General features: G+C 42.9%; 1 protein-coding gene across 2 annotated transcripts in view; it reads right to left on the bottom strand.

Annotated features, from left to right (window-relative positions):
* Positions 1-21520, bottom strand: part of aida (axin interactor, dorsalization associated) — a 101187-nt gene that overhangs the window by 5297 nt on the left and 74370 nt on the right. Inside the window, exons 7-10 of one of the 2 annotated variants that reach the window (XM_043687334.2) lie at positions 18051-18062; positions 13646-13768; positions 13434-13556; positions 6095-6212 (exon numbers count right to left, since the gene is read on the bottom strand). In XM_043687334.2, coding sequence (XP_043543269.1) covers positions 6095-6212; positions 13434-13556; positions 13646-13768; positions 18051-18062 — 376 coding nt within the window. The remainder of the gene's footprint in view (positions 1-6094; positions 6213-13433; positions 13557-13645; positions 13769-18050; positions 18063-21520) is intronic. The other variant, XM_043687335.2, reaches the window with a different exon arrangement.

The following is a 21520-nucleotide window of genomic DNA, read 5'->3' as shown; positions in this document are numbered from 1 at the left end:
TAGCGAAATAGATGGTGACACCTTGCAAAATGTCCATATTACAGAGGAGGAAGTGCTGGATGTCTTGAAATGCATAAATGTGGAGAAATCCCCAGGACCTGATCAGGTATACCCTAGAACTCTGGAAAGCTAGAGAAGTGATTGCTGGGCCTCTTGCTGAAATATTTGTATCATCGCTAGTCACAGGTGAGGTGCCAGAGGAATGGAGGTTGGCTAACGTGGTGCCACTGTTTAAGGGTGGTAAGGACAAGCCAGGGAACTATAGACCAGTGAGCCTGACATCTGTGGTGGGCAAGTTGTTGGAGGGAATCCTGAGGGACAGGATGTACATGTATTTGGAAAGGCAAGGACTGATTTGAGATAGTCAACATGGCTTTGTGCGTGGGAAATCATGTCTCACAAACTTGATTGAGTTTTTTGAGGAAGTAACAAAAAAGGATTGATGAGGGCAGAGCGTTGGATGTGATCTATATGGACTTCAGTAAGGTGTTCGACAAGATTCCCCATGGGAGACTGGATAGCAAGTTTGGATCTCATGGAATACAAGAAGGACTAGCCATTTGGATACAGAACTGGCTCAAAGGTAGAAGACAGAGGGTGGTGGTGGAGGGTTGTTTTTCAGACTGGAGGCCTGTGACCAGTGGAGTGCCACAAGGATCGGTGCTGGGTCCTCTACTTTTTGTCATTTACATAAATGATTTGGATGCGAGCATAAAAGGTACAGTTAGTAGGTTTGCAGATGACACCAAAATTGGAGGTGTAGTGGATAGCGAAGGAGGTTACCTCCGATTACAACAGGGTCCTGACCAGATGGGCCAATGGGCCGAGAAGTGGCAGATAGAGTTTAATTCAGATAAATGTGAGGTGCTGCATTTGGGAAAGCAAATCTTAGCAGGACTTATACACTTAATGGTAAGGTCCCAGGGAGTGTTGCTGAACAAAGAGACCTTGGAGTGCAGGTTCATAGCTCCTTGAAAGTAGAGTCACAGGTAGATAGGATAGTGAAGGTGGTGTTTGGTATGCTTTCCTTTATTGGTCAGAGAATCGAGTACAGGAGTTGGGACATCATGTTGCGGCTGTACCAGACATTGGTTAGGCCACTGTTGGAATATTGCGTGCAATTCTGGTCTTCCTATTGGAAAGATGATGTGAAACTTGAAAGGGTTCAGAAAAGATTTCCAAGGATGTTGCCAGGGTTGGAGGATTTGAGCTATAGGGAGACACTGAACAAGCTGGGACTATTCTCCCTGGAGCGTCGGAGGCTGAGGGGTGACCTGATAGAGGTTTACAAAATAGACAAGGTCCTTTCCCTGGGGTGGGGGAGTCCAGAAGGCATTTGGTATGCTTTCTTTTATTGGCCAGAGTATGGAGTACAGGAGTAGAGGGCATAGGTTTAGGGTGAGAGGAGAAAGATATAAAAGGGGCAACTTTTTCATGCAGAGGGAGTTAAGTGTATGGAATGAGCTGCCAGAGGAATTGGAGGCGAGTACAATAGCAACATTTAAAAGGCATTTGGATTGGTATATGAATAGGAAGGGTTTGGCGGGTGGCAGGTGGGACTAGATTGGGTTGGGATATGTGGTTTGCGTGGACGGATTGGACTGAAGGATCTGTTTCCGTGCTGTACATCTCTGACTCTAGAAAGCAGGAATTTTCAGCATTGCTGCGCCTGAGGCCCACTGAAGATGTTACCTAGTAGGGTAATGAAACGTCTGGAAATGAACCTTGCAGCTCAGTGAGCAAACCTACATTTAGAGCAGTTGATATTGTCAACATGGACTTCAGTATCGCCTTTGACAAGGTCCTTCATTTCATGACAAGGTCCTTCATTTCAGACTGGTATACAAGATAAAGTTACATGATATCAGGGTGAGCTAGCTTCGAGGACACAGTAGCGGTGGAAGGATGCTTTTCAGAATGGAGGATTGTGTCTGGTGGTGTTCCACAGGGATCGGTGCTGGTGCCTCGGCTGCTCATGGTCGATGCAAATAATTGAGAGGAAAATATAGCTGGTCCAATCAGTAAGTTTGCAGACAATACAAAGATTGGTGCAGTTGCTGATAGGAGGATTGTCAGAGGATACAGCAGGATAGATCAGTTAGAGGCATGAGCAGAAAAATGGCGATGGAGTTTAATCAGGACAAATGAGAGGTGATACATTTTGGAAGGTCAAGAACAGGTAGAAATAATACAATGAATGGCACAACCTTTAGCGGTCTTGATATGCAGAGGGATCTAGGTCCACAGATCACTGAAGGTGGCAGTGCAGGTAGATAAGGTAGTAAAAAAGGCCTATGGCAACCTTGCCTTCATTGTACTCAGTGCCCCTTCCAAAGATAGATAATTTATGCTGCAGCTTTATAGAACTTCAGTTAGGCCACACTTGGAATGTCATGTACAATTCTGATCACCACACTTACAGGATGCGGATGTTTTGGAGAGGGTACAGAAGAGGTTTACTAGAATGTTACCTAGTATGGGGGATTGTAGCTGTGAAAAAGACTGGGTGTGTTTTCCCTGCAACGCAAAAAGTCAAGGGGCAATCTAATAGAATTTCAGAAGGCTGTGAATGGCATGAATAGAGTGGAAAGTCTGAGGCTTTTTTCCAGGGTAGAGGGGACAATTACTAGGGGATACAGGTTTGGGTGTGAATGTTTGAGATGTGTAAGACAAGTGTTCCACATAAAATGGTGGTGACTGCCTGGAACGTGCTGCCAGAGGTGGTCGTGGAATCAGCCAATATCAGCATTCAAGAAATACCTGGACAAATACATGAATAGGATGGGAAGTTTTAGTATGGAAGGGCAAAATGTGCTGGCATGTGCTTGGAGGGCTGAAGGACCTGCTCCTGGGCTGTATTGTTCTTTGTACATAGTGCAGTGCTCCAAGGAGATGGTACTGATCGTGAGAGAACTGGTGTTAAAATTGGCACAAATGTGGAACCACTATTTTCAGAAGGTACCAATGAGGAAGTAGCATATGGCTGAAAAATACAAGAGAACCAGAATACTTTTGGGGCGGATAGGTAATTCTGTGGCTATAATAGTTCCATCTACCTGGACAATAGAGGAGGAGGATATCTTCAGCCTTCAACAGCTGACTATATGTTGAAAAAGCAATGCTTTTATCTATCACAAAGACTGATTTGTAATTTTAACAAGGATCTGATCTGTTCATAGTCCTGAAATGAAAGTTGATTGGAAGGATACAAAGATGGGCATTGATTAGGAAAGCAACATGGTTAAGGACTTGAAAGGGAGGCTCCAAACAGGGTACAGGTGTTTGATGTGGGAAGAAATAGGTACCTAAGGAAGGTCAATTACTAAAGGACATGTTTAAGATAACTGGTAAACCAGAAAAATTTCTGGAGTGAAAAAAGCATTTTATTTTACTTCACAGATTGCTAACTGGAATGCACCTACTTCAACTAAGGTAGCAGTAGATTTGGTACTAACTTTCAAAATTGAATATATACTCAAAAAGAAGTAATTTATAGGACTATAGGGAGTGACACCAATTGGAATGGTCTTTGAAAGTGCTGGCACAGAGTGGAATGAATGGTCTTGTGCCATTTAGTTCGGATTTCTTTTTAAAAAATGCACAAGTGTACCCTCGTGACATCAGTGTTGTAATTAGACTGGCTCATGTTAAGTGGGCATTACTACAGTTCTATAATTCCTATTTAAAAAAAACTGGAATACAAAGTTTAATCCAAGTTTTTCAGACAAAAAAGCTTGCCCTCAAAGTACCAAATGCTCTATGCTAAATGTGAATTGTGAGATTCTACATTGAAGTTGCTATGGAACTGAACTTTACAGGTAAAAAATAAGGGTGTTAACCAACAATTTGCATCCATTACATAGTAAATAAAGCATGATCAAAATTTGTCACTGAGCCAGTTGAGAACAAGCATGATCAAAGATCAGTGAGGAAGTAGCTTTTAGATCGTTTCCAAAAAGGGAGGTAGAGGGATGAACAGGTTGCAGGAGGGAATACCATGGTCTGGACAGCTGAAATCCACCAATGATTAAGCAATTAAAATGAAGGATGTGCAGCAGCTGCATTCATTTTTCAGGGCTAGTTCAAGTTGGGAGGCTGGCCAATATAATACAGTTATAGAGAGCAACATCACAGAGAAAGGCCATTCAGTCTGTTGTATCTGTGCCAGTCAAAAGCAGCAACCTAACTATTCTCAACCAATTTTTCATCGTTTGGCCCACAGCCTTGCATCACAACTGCACTTCTAAATACGCATTAAATATTGGGGATTTCTGTCTCGACCACCCACTGGGTGGAAAAGCTTTTCATCACATCTCTTTAACCTTCTACTCCTTGCCTTCCATTTACACCCCTCGTCTTGGATCCCTCTATCAAGGGGAAAAGTTTCTTCTGGTCTGTCCTGTTTATACCCTTCAATTATTTCATACATCTCAATTATGTCGCCTCTTAATCTTCTCTGTTTGGAGTAAAACAACCCCAGTCTCTCTCCATAACTAAAACTCTCCAGCTTGGTAAATCTCTGCACCTTCTTCAATGCTATCACATCCCTACTAGAATGTGGATTCCAGAACTGTACACAATACTCTAGATTTTGTATCACTCAAACAAAAACTCCCTTAAACTCAATGTCTTGGCTAATAAACATGATTTGGAGATGTCGGTGTTGGACTGGGGTGTACAAAGTTAAAAATCACAACACCAGGTTATAGTCCAACAGGTTTAATTGGAAGCACTAGCTTTTGGAGTGCCGCTCCTGCATCAGATGATAGTGGAGGATGCAATTGTAAGGCACAGAATTTATAGCAAAAGTTTACAGTGTGATGTAACTGAAATTATACATTGAAAAATACCTTGATTGTTGAGTCTTTCATCTGTTCGAATACCATGATAGTTTCACTTCTTTCATGTGTAAATCACAAAACCTTTTTTTTAAAAACATGTTGCATTCTCAGTTTAACTAACAAATGGTGTTAGCTAGACAACATGTTGAAGGTGTTGGCCCCCTGTGTTTTCGATCTATGCCATGATGTTTAGATTGATTCTAATCTAAAAAGTGAGATAATGGAGTTTTACATGAATTCATGCAGTTTTTGAGCAAACTACAATGTAACTCTGCAAGTACAAATTCACCCCACAAGATGTGTGTGCGCACATGTGGGTCTGTGCCTGGGTTGGAGGTTGAGAGTATGAGAGAGTGTATATGTGTGTCTAGTTAGAGTGTAGAGTGTCTTAAGTGTGTGTGTGTGTGTGTGTGGGTGGGTGGGGTGGGGGGGGTTGGGAGTGAGAGAGTGTGTGTATGTGTGTGTGCATGAGCGTAGAGTGGTCTAAGTCTCTGAGAGGATGCATGAGAGAGTGTGTCTGTAAGGGTGTGTGCACATGTGTGTGTGTGCGTGCGTGTGCGCGTGCGTATAGTGCAATGGTGGTCGCCTGTAGTGTGACATGAACCCAAGGTCCCGGTTGAGGCCCTCCCTATGGGTATGGAACGTTGTTATCAGCCTCTGCTCGGCCACTTTTTGCTGCTGCCTGTCCCGAAGTCCGCCTTGGAGGTCTGAGGTCGAATGTCCTGGACTACTGAAGTGTTCCCTCCCAGTTGGCTATGGCAATGGATGAACGGGCACAGCACAACAGTCAACAGACAGGAGTGTTCCCTCCCAGTTGGGGAACACTTCAGTGGTGATGTTTAGATTAGAATCAATCTAAACATCATGGCACAGACAGAGAACACAGGGAACTAACACCTTCAAAATGTTGTCTAGCTAACACCAATTGTTACAGTTAAACTGAGAATGCAACGTTTTAAAAAAAAGGTTGTGTGATTTACACATGAAAGAAGTGAAACTATCATGGTATTCGAACAGATGAAAGATTCGACAATCAAGGTATTTTTCAATTAACTATAACCTGGTGTTTTTGATTTTTAACTTTGGCTAATAAAGGTAAGTATCCCATTTATCATGACTACTTTTTTCACCTGTCCTGATATTTTAAGGTACAAAATGGAGGTTATGAACTTACTCTGGATATCTTCCGATATTTAATTGTAAAAAGACAACAGAGAGAAATATAAAGTTTTTAAAAATGTTTCAATACTTACAGTTCTATAACTATGTGTCCAGCTTTTATTTCATCCATTTCCATAAAAGCAAAACATTTTGTGCTCGTAAATCTCTTTTTAGGTTTATAATGTTTGAATTCAAAGAAAATAGCAGCACCTGTAAAAGAAAAGCAAGGCATATGTCTCAGCCGAGGACAATGTCTTCGGATCTACATCTGATAAATATCACAGCAGCATGACTAAATGGAATAAGTATAAGCTCAATATTACATTACACCTCTTGAATGCTCCAGTGTTAAAAATATTGACTAGTTAAAAATGTGAGGCAGTGATAGAACACACAGACACGATTTGGACTTTGTTTCTTAACCCTGAATTTGAATCCAACCAGCCGAAGAACAAACTGCTGCAAAATTCTCATTTTTACCATGTCTGATGTGAAGATAAAGTAAACAGCAATTTGAGCTCCAAGATTCCTGGTCTACTCACATGCAGACATACATTTTCTTTTGTAAAATGTAGTACCTCTTACAAAAATTATTGTCTCATTCCAGATTACATTAGCAGGACTGAGAGACATATTCCAATATGTTGTTGATTAGCCTTTTCTAATTCAAAAAGGATTGTGGGTAATCCAAGATGGAGGATGGGAAAAATTTCTGACTGTAACAGTCTGCTCCTTTGAGGTGTTGGAGGTGATTTCCTCGAATCCCAGGAGCAGGAATTACTGTTTTACATGCTGTTGCAATTGTTTTTGAACTTTGGAGAAAAAAAAAGTCAAAACAACAGCACTTTTAAAAGGGAGACAGACAAACAAAGAGAGCAAGCACATGGTCGAGAAGGGAGAGAGAGAAAGAAACTCTCACTGCTAACTGACAGCAGAAAAATCTGCGCAGTTTCTGCCTTCCCCCTTCCCCCCCCCCCCCTTCCAGTTCAAATCCTTCTGACAAAGGGTCAGTTGGACTCGAAACGTCAGCTCTTTTCTCTCCTTACAAATGCTGCCAGACTTGCTGAAATTTTCCAGCATTTTCTCTTTTGGTTTCAAATCCTTCTGAGCAGCTCTCGCAAATCTCCCTGCCAGTATATTAAGGGGGGGGGGGGGGGGGGGGGGTGGGTGGGGATGGGACCCAGGGAGAGACTGAGGAAAGATTTCAATCTGAGACTGGTACAGTTGAGAAAAGAAGCGAGTCAAACAAACAGTCAGGAACAAAGCAGGACTGATTAAATAAACTGCATTTATTTCAATGCAAGGGGTCTAACAGGGAACGCAGATGAGCTCAGGGCATGGTTAGGTACATGGGACTGAGATATCATAGCAATTACAGAAATGTAGCCCAGGGATGGATAGGACTGGCAGCTTAATGATCCAGAATACAAATGCTATAGGAAGGTTAGAAAGGGAGGCAAGGTGAGGTGGTGCTTTTGGTAAGGGATAGCATTATAGCTATACTTTGGGAGGATATTCCCGGAAATACATCCAGGGAAGTTATTTGGGTGGAATTGTGAAAGGGATGATCACCTTATTGGGATTGTATTATGACCTCCTAATAGCCAGCAGGAAATTGAGAAACAAAATTTGTAAGGAGATCTCAGCTATCTGTAAGAATAATGGGGTGGTTATGGTAGGGGATTTCAACTTTCCAAACATAGACTGAGACTGCCATAGTGTTAAGGGTTTAGATGGAGAGGAGTGTACAAGGAAATGTTCTGATTCAGCATGTACATGTACCTACGACAAAACGTGACCTACAGTTGGGAAATAAGGCAGGGCAGGTGACTGAGGGGTCAGTGGGGGGGGCACTTTGGGACCAGGGACCATAATTCTATTAGATTTAAAATAGTGATGGAAAAGGATAGACCAGATCTAAAAGTTGAAGTGCGAAATTGAAGGAAGGCTAATTTTGACTGTATTAGGCGAGAACTTTCAAAAGCTGATTGGGGACAGATGTTCACAAGTAAAAGGATGGTTGAAAAACGAGAAGCCTTCAGAAATGAGATAACATGAGTCCAGAGACAGCGTACAGGAGAACTTCGATTATCCGAACGAGATGGGCGGTCACTATTTCATTCAGATAATCGATTATTCGGTTAATCGATTAAATGCCTTTCCTCTGGGGCTCGAAGTTTTTAAAAGTCTGCTCCCCGTTCAGGAGACTGCAGCAGGACATAGTGCATGAGACCCCGCGCCCCCATCCAACACCACCCTCCTCCCAGCACTGTCCCCGCCCCCTCTCTGGGGCAGCCAGACTGGACACCAAAATAAGACTGCTGCAGCTGCCTTTGTGGGGTAAGTCTCCAAATAGCACACACACACACACAGCCACAGACAATGTTTTGACAGGTTGGAGAGATTATCTGGGGAAGGGGGAGTGTTTATGGTGCACCCCTCTGTAGAACTCCAGGGAAAGTGTGGGGAGACAGAGAGGGCGGCAGGTCAATCATTTGCAGATGGTGCCTGTTTAATCACTATAAACAAAAGACACGATGACTGTTGGAAACACATCTTTGATGTAATGTTCTATCGGGACCTGGAGATCTCCTTCAGATAATCAGATTTTTGGATAATTGGTATTCGGATAACAGAAGTTCCTCTGTATTCCTGTTAGGATGAAAGGAAAGGCAGGGAATGCTGGATGACTAAAGAAATTGAGGGTTTGGTTAAGAAAATGAAGGAAGCATATGTCAGGTATAGTTGGAGAAATCGAGTGAATCCTAAGAAGAGTATAAAGGCAGTCGGAGTATACTTAAGAGGGAAATCAGGAGAGCAAAAAAAGGACATGAGAAAGCTTTGGCAAATAAGAGTTAAGGAGAATCCAAAAGATTTTTAGATACATTAAGGACAAAAGGGTAACTAGGGAGCAAATAGGGGCCCCTCAAAGATCAGCAAGGCAGCCTTTGCTGAAGCCGCAGGAGATGGGGGCGATACTAAACAAGTATTTTGCATTAGTGTTTACAGTAGACAAGGACATGGAAGATATAGAATATGGGGAACTAGATGGTGACATCTTGAAAAATGCCCATATTACAGAGGAAGTAGTGCTGGATGTCTTGAAATGCATAAAAGTGGATAAATCCCCAGGACCTGATCAGGGGGGTGTACCCTAGAACTCTGTGGGAAGCTAGGGAAGTGACTGCTGGGTCCCTTGCTGAGATATTTGTATCATCGATAGTCACAGGTGAGGTGCCGGAAGACTGGAGGTTGGCTAACGTGGTGCCACTGTTAAAGAAGGGTGGTAAGGACAAGCCAGGGAACTATAGACCAGTGAGCCTGACCTCGGTGATGGGCAAGTTGTTGGAGGGAATCCAGAGGGACAGGATGTACATATATTTGGAAAGGCAAGAACTAATTAGGGATACTCAACCTGGCTTTGTGCGTGGGAAATCATGTCTCACAAACTTGATTGAGGTTTTTGAAAAAGTAACAAAGAAGATTGATGAGGGCAGTGCGGTAGATGTGATCTATATGGACTTCAGTAAGGTGTTCGACAAGGTTCCCCATGGGACACTGGTTAGCAAGGTGAAATCTCATGGAATACAGGGAGAAACTAGCCAGAACTAGTTCTGGAATAGGAACATGGAATAGGAAAGGTGAGGTCACCCTGTTAGGAGTTTTCGACAGACCTCCTAATAGCCCGAGAGACGGAGAAGAAAGGATTGCGAGGATGATTCAGGAGAAGAGTGAAAGTAATAGGGTGGTTGTTATGGGGGACTTTAACTTTCCTGATATTGACTGGGAAAGCTATAGCTAGAGTTCGTTAGATGGGTCGGTGTTTGTCCAATGTGTGCAGGAGGGTTTCCTGACAATATGTAGACAGGCCAACAAGAGGTGAGGCCATACTGGATTTGGTTCTGGGTAACGAACCAGGCCAGGTGTTAGAATTGGAGGTAGGTGAGCACTTTGGGGACAGTGACCACAATTCGGTGACTTTTACTCTCGTGATGGAGAGGGATAAGTGTGCACTTATCCCTCTCCATCACAGGGCAAGAGTTATAGCTGGGGGCAGGGAAATTATGAGGCGGTGAGGCACGACTTAGGATGCGTGGCTTGGAAAAGTAGGCTTCAAGGCAAGGGCGCAATTGATATGTGGAGCTTGTTCAAGGAGCAACTATTGAGTGTCCTTGATAAGTATGTATTTGTCAGGCAGGGAGGAAAGGGTCGTGTGAGGGAGCCGTGGTTTAATAAGGAATTGGAATCCCTTGTTAAAGGGAAGAGGGTGGCCTATGTAAAGATGAGGCGTGAAGGTTCAATTGGGGCGATTGAGAGTTATAAGGTAGCCAGGAAGGATCTGAAGAGAGAGCTAAGAGCAGCAAGGAGGGGACATGAAAGTCCTTAGTTAGTAGGATTAGGGAAAACCCAAAGGCTTTCTATAGCTATGTCAGGAATAAAAGAATGACTAGGGTAGGAATAGGTCCAGTCAAGGATAGTAGTGGGAAGTTGCGTGTGGAGGCTGAAGAGATTGGGGAGACACTGAATGAATACTTTTCGTCAGTATTCACTCAGGAACAGGACATTGTGACTCAGTATTCACATTGGCAACAATTAATTAGAATGGATGGCTTTGAGATATGTAGGGAAGAGGTGTTGAAAATTCTGGAAAGGGTGAAAATAGATAAGTCCCCTGGGCCTGATGGCATTTATCCTAGGATTCTCTGGGAAGCAAGGGAGGAGATTGCAGAGCCATTGGCCTTGATTTTTATGTCCTCGTTGTCTACAGGAATAGTGCCAGAAGACTGGAGGATAGCAAATGTGGTTCCCTTGTTCAAGAAGGGGAGGAGGGATAACCCTAGTAACTATAGGCTGGTGAGTCTCACTTCTGTTGTGGGCAAAGTCTTAGAGAGAATTGTAAGGGATAGGATTTATGAACACCTGAATAGGAATAATGTGATCAAGGATAGTCAGCATGGTTTTGTGAAGGGCAGGTCGTGCCTCACAAACCTTATTGAATTCTTTGAGAAGGTGACTAAGGAGGTGGACGAGGGTAAAGCGGTAGATGTGGTGTATATGGATTTTAGTAAGGTATTTGATGAGGTTCCCCATGGTAGGCTACTGCAGAAAATATGGAGGTATGGCATTGAGGGTGAGTTGGAGGTTTGGATTAGGAATTGGCTGGCTGGAAGACGACAGAGGGTAGCAGTTGATGGTAAAGGTTCATCTTGGAGTGCAGTTACTAGCGGTGTTCCGCAAGGATCTGTTTTGGGACCATTACTGTTTGTCAATTTTATAAGTGACCTGGAGGAGAGGCTAGAAGGTTGGGTGAGCAAGCTTGCGGATGATACAAAAGTCGGTGGAGTTGTTGACAGTGAGGAAGAATGTGGCAGGTTACAGCGGGATATAGATAAGCTGCAGAGCTAGGCAGAAAGGTGGCAAATGGAGTTCAATGTAGCTAAGTGTGAGGTGATTCACTTTGGTAAGAGTAACAAAAAGATGGGGTACTGGGCTAATGGTCGGATACTTGGTAGTGTGGATGAGCAGAGGGATCTTGGTGTCCATGTACACAGATCTTTGAAAGTTGCCACCCAGGTAAATAGTGCGGTGAAGAAGGCATATGGCGTACTGGCTTTTATTGGTAGGGAAATTGAGTTCCGGAGTCCTGAGATCATGTTGCAGTTGTATCAGACTCTGGTGCGGCCGCATCTGGAGTATTGTGTGCAGTTTTGGTCGCCATACTATAGGAAGGATGTGGAGGCACTGGAACTGGTGCAGAGGAGGTTTATCAGGATGTTGCCTGGTATGGTAGGAAGATCGTATGAGGAAAGGCTGAGGTACTTGGGGCTGTTTTCATTGGAGAAAAGAAGGTTTAGGGGTGACTTGATAGAGGTGTACAAGATGACGAGGGGTATAGATAGGGTTGACCATGAGAACCTTTTTCCACGTATGGAGTCAACTATTACGAGGGGGCATAGCTTTAAATTAAGGGGTGGTAGGTATAGGACAGATGTTAGGGGTAGATTCTTTACTCGGGGAGAAAGTGAGGTCTGCAGATGCTGGAGATCAAAGTTGAAACTTTATTGCTGGAACAGCACAGCAGGTCAGGCAGCATCCAGGGAACAGGAGATTCGACGTTTCGGGCACAGGCCCTTCTTCAGGAAGGGCCTAGATTCTTTACTCAGCGAGTCCTGAGTTCATGGAATGCCCTGCCAGTAGCAGTGGTGAACTCTCCCTCTTTATGGGCATTTAAACGGGCATTGGATAGGCATATGGAGGATAGTGGGCTAGTGTAGGTTAGGTGGGCTTGGATCGGTGCAACATCGAGGGCCAAAGGGCCTGTACTGCGCTGTATTTTTCTATGTTTCTATGTAACTGGCTCAAAGGTAGAAGACAGAGGGTGGTGGTGGAGGGTTGCGTTTCAGAGTGGAGGCCTGTGACCAGTGGAGTGCCACAAGGATCAGTGCTGGGTCCTCTACTTTTTGTCATTTATGTAGATGATTTGGATGCGAGCGGAAGGGGTTGGTTAGTAAGTTTGCAGATGACACCAAAATTGGAGGTGTAGTGGACAGCGAAGAGAGTTACCTCAGATTACAACAAGGTCTTGACCAGATGGGCCAATGGGCTAAGTGGCAGATGGAGTTTAATTCAGATAAATGCGAGGTGCTGCACTTTGGGAAAGCAAATCTTAGCAGGACTTATACACTTAATGGCAAGTACCTGGGGAGTGTTGCTGAACAAAGAGACCTTAGATGCAGGTTCATAGCCCCTTGAAAGTAGAGTCGTGGGTAGATAGGATAGTGAAGGAGGTGTTTGGTATGCTTTCCTTTATTGATCAGAGTATTGAGTACAGGAGTTGGGAGGTCATGTTGCGGCTGTACAGGACATTGGTTAGGCCACTATTGGAATATTGCATGCAATTCTAGTCTCCTTCCTATCGGAAAGATGTTGTGAAACTTGAAAAGGTTCAGAAAAGATTTCCAAGGATGTTGCCAGGGTTGGAGGATCTGAGCTATAGGGAGAGGCTGAACAGGCTAGGGCTGTTTGTCCTGGAGCGTCGGAGGCTGAGGGGTGACCTGATAGAGGTTTACAAAATCATGAGAGGCATAGATACGGTAAATCGACAAAGTATTTTCCCTGAGGTGGGGAGTCCAGAACTAGAGGGCATAGGTTTAGGTTGAGAGGGGAAGATAATAAAAGGGACCTAAGGGGCAACTTTTTCACACAGTGTGGTGCAAATGGGACTAGATTAGGTTGGGATATCTGGTCGGTATGAATGATTTGGACCAAAGAGTCTGTTTCCATGCTGTACTTCTCTATGACTCTATAACCCAAACAAACAGTCTAAATTATCAGCTAGTGGGTTGTGGACTAAACATTTCTTGGGATAATGCTGTATTCTCCACACGGCAAGAGGATCTTCACAAAGGTAGGAAATTAAAGGTGGCTCACCTTTTGGCAGTTTCTCTATGTGTTTTTGAATTTCCACATCAACAGCAAAATGTACATACATATCTTCTTTTCTTGTAGCAACTGGTGTATCTTGTACAGGAGTGAGATCTACCCCATTGATATCTGTAAAATCAGGTATTATATTTATCTGTCATTTTAACGAATTAGAATTATACGGACACCAAACTCAATGTAAAATCCTACTGCATTACCTTTTACACTGACTGTTACATACGGGTCAATACATTGTCCTGCATCCTTCAGACCAATTTTTTCTATTTTTATAGTGAGCAGTGCCATGCCTGGCTCTGATGGTAAGCGTGGTAGAAGAGTACCTGAAGATAGACAAACATTCGTTATTATATTAGTCTCTCATGGATTTGTTGTGGCATCAACTTATAGTCAATTAACGTAACAGACTTTACTCTGAACAAAATGATAAATCTGTCATTTAAATCTGTCATTAAATGACATCCTATCTGGTTTCTTAGAAGTCTAAAGACACTAGTCTAAAGATCCCTGCTAATATTTAGAAATGAATCAATATATAAAACATGAATTGCTAGATAATAGTGTCCAATTATTTGTGGGCAGTTCTCAGGTGCCATTTTGAAACTATCGTGCAACAATGACAACTTCAAAACTCACTTCCTTGACTGTAACAGAGAGTTTGGTTACCCTGACACTGAAAGATGTATTATGCATGCTAGTGCTATCCTTAAAATCCACATTTTCCTGAAGGGCTTATATGCTCCTTTGATGCTGCCTGACCTGCTGCGCTTTTCCAGCAACACATTTTTCAGCTCTGATCTCCAGCATCTGCAGTCCTCACTTTCTCCTAGTTAAAATCCACTTGGACAAGCAGCATTACCATTCTCCTCTTGAAGACTTCACGTATACAGTTTAAGCAGTATCAATCAGGCTTTTCAAAATGAGGAACACTGCAACCAGCTCTCACACGGTTTTCTGTCTCAACTGCCAAACTTTAGATACACAATATGATCATAAGATTACAGGAGCAAAATTAGCATATTCGGCCCATCGAGTCTGCTCTGCCATTCATTCATGCGTGATTTGCTTCTCAACCCCATTCTCCTGCCTTCTCCCTGTAAGGAGAAAGTGAGGACTGCAGATGCTGGAGATCAGTGCTTAAAAATGGGTTATGCCCAAAACGTCGATTCTCCTGTTCCTTTGATGCTGCCTGACCTGCTGCGCTTTTCCAGCAACACATTTTTAAGCCCTTCTCCCTGTAACACTTGATCCCCTTAACAATCAAGCACCTATCTCGGTCTTCAGTCGACAGAATGACTTGGTCTCCTTAGTGCTCTGCAGCAATGGGTTCCACAGATTCACCAGCTTGTGAGTGAGCAAATTCCTCATCTTAGTTCTAAAGGATTATCCCTTCACTGAGGCTCTGCCCTTGGGTCCTGGTCTCTCCTAATGGAAACATCTTCTCCACATCCACTTTATCAAGGCCTCTCACATTCCATAAGTTTCAATGAGATCAGCCCTTATCCTGAACTTCAAGTACAGATCCAGAGTCCTCAACCGCTCTTCACACGACAAGCCCTTCATTTCCAGAAGCTTTCTTGTAAACCTCCTCTGGACCCCTCCAATGGCAGGACACTTTCCCTTAGATACAGAGCTCAAAGCTGTACACAATGTTCTAAATGTGGTCTGACCATAGCCTTTTCCAGCCTCAGCAGCAGATCACTGCTCTTGTATTCAAGCCCTCTTGAAATGACTGTGAGCATTGCATTGGACTTCCCAACCACCAACAAATTGCATGTTAACCTTGAGAACCCTGAACTTGGGCTCTCACGTAATTTTATGTTTCAGATTTGTGGAGCCTTTTCCTCGTTTCGAAAATAGTATATGCCTCTATTCTTCCTGCATGACCTCACACAAGACCACATTTATTCCAGCTGCCACTTCTTTGCCCACTCTCTTAGCCTGTCCAAGGCCCTCTGCAGCCTCTCCCTCCACCGGAGTTTGTGTTAACTGCAACCTAAGCAAAAATGCCCTCAGTCCTTTCGTTCAGTTTGTTAATGTATAACATGAATAGTTACGATTCTAACACTGACTCCTGCAGAACTCCAGTAGTCATCAGCTGCTATCCTGACAAAATCCCCTTTGACCCCACTCTCTGTCTCTCAAGCCACTCTCAGACAACAACTCACCGATACCCAGCATGAGCAAAACCAATGCAGTGTACAAACTCCCATGCAAGGACTGCACAAAACACTACATAGGACAAACAGGAAGACAGCTAACAATCAGCATCCATGAACACCAACTAGCCACAAAACGACACGATCAGCCACACACGCAGATGACAAGCAACATGAATTTGACTGGGACAACACTACTATTATAGGACAAGCCAAACAGAGAACAGCCAGGGAATTCCTAGAGGCATGGCACTCATCCACAGATTCAATCAATAAGCACGTCGACCTGGACCCAATATACCAGCCACTGCAACGGACAGCTGGAACTGACAACCGGAAGCGGTAGATTCAAACCACTACAAATGCCGGAGGAAAGATCATAGAAGCGCTTCATAGGAGGCTCCCAAGCACTGAGGATGTCACCTAGACAGGGGATGAAACGTCTGCAACACAAATTCCCAGCTCGGCGAACAGAACCACAACAATAAAATATTGGTGATGGCTGAATAGATTGAGTGCTTTAATAAAGCATACTATATACTGTTTTATTGGGCAAGGAAGTTATGTTAAAACTGTAGGGAACACTTTCATAGCCTCATGTCAAGCGCTGGACGCCGCAGGAGTTGTGTGAAAGGAGATTATAGCTTTCACATCTTAAGTGCCCAGAATTGGGCAATACATCATGAGGCCCATTCACTCATTTATAAAGATTCATCACAAACTTATTTTCTTTTGTATTCAAGACCTTTATTTATGAAGCCCAAGATCGCATATCCCTCAACATTAATCGCTTTTCCAGTCTGCCCTTCCTGTGTAAATTATTTGTGCACATAGGTCCTAAGACCCTGGATCCCTCTCTCCCTGTCCACTCCCACTTCTTCCAATTAAAGTGTATCACTTTACAATGATTTGCATTAAACACCCTTCGGCAAACATCTGACCATAACATCAGCTTATCTACATCCTCGAAGTCTAGCACTACTTTCTTCAAAATTAGTGATATTTTCAAGTCTTGGTCTTTTAATACAGATGTGAAAAATAAGTACTCCCCAACTTATTTTTAACTCTTTCTCCTTGCTGCTTTCTTACTGCTGACCTAAACCTTGAAATAATACTATGATTATTGCCCCAAAATGTTACCCAGCTTAAAAACTTGATCCATTGACCCATCACCATCTCCAAAATTAGACTCAGCAATGTGCCGATTGAAGTCTTCAAGATATTAACAGGAAAAGACAGGGTAAATAAAGATAAACCATTTCCATCGGTTGGAGAACTCTAGAACTAGGAGGCAGTGACTAAAAATTAGGGTCAGATTGTTCAGGAGAAGTGTTAGAAAGTACGTCTAAATGCAACAGAGTGGTAGAAGCCTAGAACTTTTCCATAAATGCTGAATCAATTGTTAATTTTAAATTGGTAATAGTTTTTTTTGTTAAACAACATTATTAAGGGGTATGGGCCAAAGGCAGGTATATGAAGTTGGGCCACAGATCAGCCATGATCTCACTGAATGGCCGATCAGTCTTGAGGGGCTGGATGGTCTGTTCCTGTTTCTATGTTCCTTGCAAAGTTAGAAACATATTGATGTGGAAAATCTCCTGAACACACTAGATATTCTTCATGCTCTGTTCATTACACAATAATTTCTTTTATCAATTGGAAGTAAAACATCCCACAGTAACTACTCTCCAATTCTTGCATCTCTTGTGATTACATTGCAAATATGCTCCTGTATATTTTTGCCACTAGCTGATGGCTTACAGAATATACCCAGTGGTTTTGCAGTTCTATTACTACTTAACTCCAACCAAATATATTTTGCCCTTTACTGTTTAGGACAATTTTTCTTCAACGTTACCCTTTTATCAATATTGTTACCCATCTCCTTCCTTTCTCCAAGTTTCTGCAACATCTTGTATTCCTAGATTTTGGATTAGTGGTGCTGGAAGAGCACAGCAGTCCAGGCAGCATCCAATCGTCGCTGTCATCAATCTTACCATCTTGTATTCCTAGTCCTGTTCTTTTTTGAGCCAAATTATCACAAAACCATATATCCAAGCAGCTAGCTGAACCTGCAGTTCAACAACTTTGCTTATCTCACTTCAAAAGGAGAAGATGACAGAGCAGTTTATGCAGGAAATGGAGGTGTTGTTGGGCTGGGAGTGAGTCACCATCAGCAGGTACGGGGGCGATGAATTCGCAAGTCAGGATAACGTTTTAGGTCAGCTATACAAAGGGTAGAAGCAGGAAGACTGGCTTTTGAATTGCAACAGTGGAACAGTCAAGTTTAATAGGATTTTAAGAAAGGAAGTCAGGTGATGTTAGAGGTGCAAGGAGACTGTCCAGTTATCGTTAAAATAATTTTAAAAGATTAAAGTTCAGCAAAATATATTTGACACTGTAGAAATAACCAAACATAATCAGGTATGCAAAGCAGCACCATTACCTTCAGCAGCTCCTGAGGTTACAATACAGCACATGCAGGTCAAAAAGCGATGAGTTGACATGATCAAACCATGCAGATGAAAGACAGGATTATGTATTAATGTATCAGATGATTACAACCTTCAATTCCAATATACACATCAAGCTATATTAAGACAATGGACTTCAGCTAGTGGGTATTCTGGGATAGATCCCATCAGGACCCGGAGCCTTATCTATCTTAATACTTTAAGACTGACAACTCCTCTTCCCTTTTAACAGCAACTTGGCTTAGAAACCCAACGCCCACTAATTCCTTCTATTTGGTGAATACTGACACACTACTTGTTTAGGACCTCACCTACCTCTTCTGGCTCCACACATTGATTGCATCCTTTGTCCTTGAGTGGGCCATCCCTTTCCCTGGCCCTCCTCTTGCTTTTTATTTATGTATAAAAAGCCTTTGGATTTTCCTTAAGCCTGTTTGCTAACAACTTTTCATGACCCCTTTTAGCCCTTCTAATTCCTTGTTTAAGTTCTTTCCTATATTCCTTATATACTTCAAGGGCTTTAACAGTTCCCATCAGTTCCCCAGAGACTAGAAAAAGTCAATGCAGTAAATGATAGGGTGCACAACAGAAACCCAAATATACTAATCAATGAACAGATGGAAAAGAACATTCTATGGCAAATGGAATGAACACACAAAGTTATGAATGTATTTATCATTATCCAGCCATCTATCACCATTTATATAGTAGCAAAAGATGCTGGTTAAGGCAAAGATAACTGGCTGTTTGTTTGTCTCAAATACATGTAATAGAAATTAGTGCAACTGTTACAAATTTTTAAAAATAACAGCTGTATGGTCTTAACAGTTGAGACAGAAAGATCAGATTGAGACAGCTGTGTTCCTAAGGAAAACTCAATAGATTGGTCCTCATGAAGAAATTCTTCATTTGTAGTGTGTTTGTTACTGACACTACTGTTAAAACCACACTAGGTGAAAGTGAGGACTGCAGATGCTGGAGATTAGAATCGAGAGTGTGGTGCTGGAAAAGCACAGCAGGTCAGGCAGCATCTGAGGAGCAGGACAGTCGACTGTTCAGGCAAAAGCCCTTCACACCAGGATTCAATCCTGATGAAGCATTTTTGCCCAAAATATCGACTCTCCTGCTCCTCGGATGCTGCCTTACCTGCTGTGCTTTTCCAGCACCACACTCTCTATTCTAATCTCCAACATCTACAGTCCTCACTTTCGCCTAGTGGTTTTAACAGTAGTGTCAGTATCAAACATACACTACAAATGAAGAATTTCTTAATGAGGGCCAATTTATTGAGTTTTCCTTAGGAACACAGCTGTCTCAATAATCTGATCTTTCTGTCTCGCTCTAGAGAAACTTGTATTGGGATTCCCTTACACTGAGAAGAAAGGGAAAACCTCTGGAGAAAGTGTAAACAATGGTCTCAGTACCTTGACTGCACACGTCTGGGAAGGGCAGAGGCAGACTGAGTACTGATGTAATATCCTTTTTTAAAAATGGCTATGACAGTTAAACTTAGGCTCCTGCTGCACTTACTATAAGTCAATATGAAAGAATGCAGATGGGCCATAAGAAAGAGGATTCTGAATAAGGATTTACATGGCATCAAGTGCAAGGAAAAGAACACAAGACTTATTGACAGCTCAAGGGTTGAAATGTCCTTCTGTGGAGATAACTCTTCAATAATATTGCCCTGCTATGAAGACGGCAAATCTTAATTGCAAAAGGGTGGGATAAACGAGGAGGATCTATAACAAGCAGGATAGTCTACACCTGAACCAGAATGGGACCAACATCCTCCATAGGAGGGGTTGGTAGTACACTTGGCAGGTGTTTAAACTAGTTCAGGAGACGGGGGTCTCAGTGAGTCAGTTCAATACCAACACAGCATAACTTAGAAAAGAAACCAAGACAGAGTTAGTTCAACTATAAAGGAACTCAGTGGAGTAAGGAGAGGCGAGATGGCCTCTACTTTAATGGCAGGAGCATTATAGTTAAGATAGAGGATTCAAGGATGTGGATTGACACATGGAACTACAGTACTGTTGCCATCAGAGAGATGTGATTGAGGCAGCGGTAGTACTGGCAACTTTACATTCTGGGGTATAGGATCTTCAGGCAGGAGTGCAAAAGTGGAGGCGGCATAGCATTATTAGTTAGGGAGTCAGTCACTGTAGGAAGAAGGGATGATATTTGGATATGGTGATAAATGAGGCTTTGTGGGTAGAACTTAAAAATTAAAAGACCCATAGAGTTATAAAGGTCTACAGCATGGAGACAGGTCCTTTGGCCCAACTTGCCCATGCTGCCCAGTTCTCAAAATTAAACGAGGAGATAGTGAGAAGTGCAGTTGTTGGAGAGTCAGAATGGATAAAGCGTTGAGCTGGAAAAAGCACAGTAGGTCAGGCTGCAGAGGAAGAGGAGGGGAATCAACGTTTCAGGACAGAACCTTTCATCAGGAGCCCAGAGCAGACTCGAACAGCCAGTGGCCACTTTGTGCTGTAGGGATTCTGTGATTCAACGGCTGCAAAGTCCTTGAGAAGTGAGATGGTATTGGAGGTCTTGGCAGATTTCAAAGTAGACAAATCCTCAGGTCCGGATCAGTTGTATCCCATGCTGTTGTGGGAGTTAAGGTAGGAAATGCAGGGTCACTGAACCAAATTTTATCATCCCTGGCCACAGGGGAGTTGCCTGAAGACTGGAGGACAGCTGCTGTGGTTTCACTTTACACGAGTAGTAGAGGTAATCAGGGAACTACAGACCAGTTAAGTCTAAAATCAGTGGGAGGGAAACTATTGGAGAAAATTAATCTCCATTTAGAGAGGCAATGTTTGATCAAGGATAGTCAGCATGACTTTGTCAGAGGGAGGTCATGCCTAACAAATATGGTCTAACTTTTCAAGGTGATGTCGAAGTACTTGGTTCAACATGGGACAGTTGATGTAGATGATATGGATTGCAAGGCCTTGGACAAGGTGGGACACTGATAAAGGAGATAAAAGCTCATGAGATCCAAGTTAAATTAGCAAACTGGATACAAAATTGGCTTGGTGATAGGAGTCAGGTGGTGATGGTGGTAGAAGGCTGTTTGAGAGACTGGAGCCCAATGTGCAGTGGTGTAGACACAGAACAATACAGTGCAGAACAGGCCCTTCGGTCCTCGATATTGCGTCAACCTGTGAACTATTCTAAGCTCATGCCCCTACACTATCCCATCATCCTCCATGTGCTTTATCTAAGGATTGTTTAAATCTCCTTAATGTGACTGAGTTGACTACATTAGCAGGCAAGGCATTCCACGACTGTACCACTCTGCGTAAAGAACCTGCCCCCTGACATCTGTCTTAAATCTATCACCCCTCAATTTGTAGTTATGCCCCCTCATACAAGCTGACGTCATCATCCTAGGAAAAACACTTTCACTGCCTACCCTATCTAATCCTCTGAT

This window comes from Chiloscyllium plagiosum, unplaced genomic scaffold, assembly GCF_037043375.1.
Source record: "Chiloscyllium plagiosum isolate Xiang-an unplaced genomic scaffold, Cpla_swu_hap1 HiC_scaffold_3, whole genome shotgun sequence".
Taxonomy (NCBI): domain Eukaryota; kingdom Metazoa; phylum Chordata; class Chondrichthyes; order Orectolobiformes; family Hemiscylliidae; genus Chiloscyllium; species Chiloscyllium plagiosum.
This window is presented reverse-complemented; position numbering and strand designations above follow the sequence as displayed.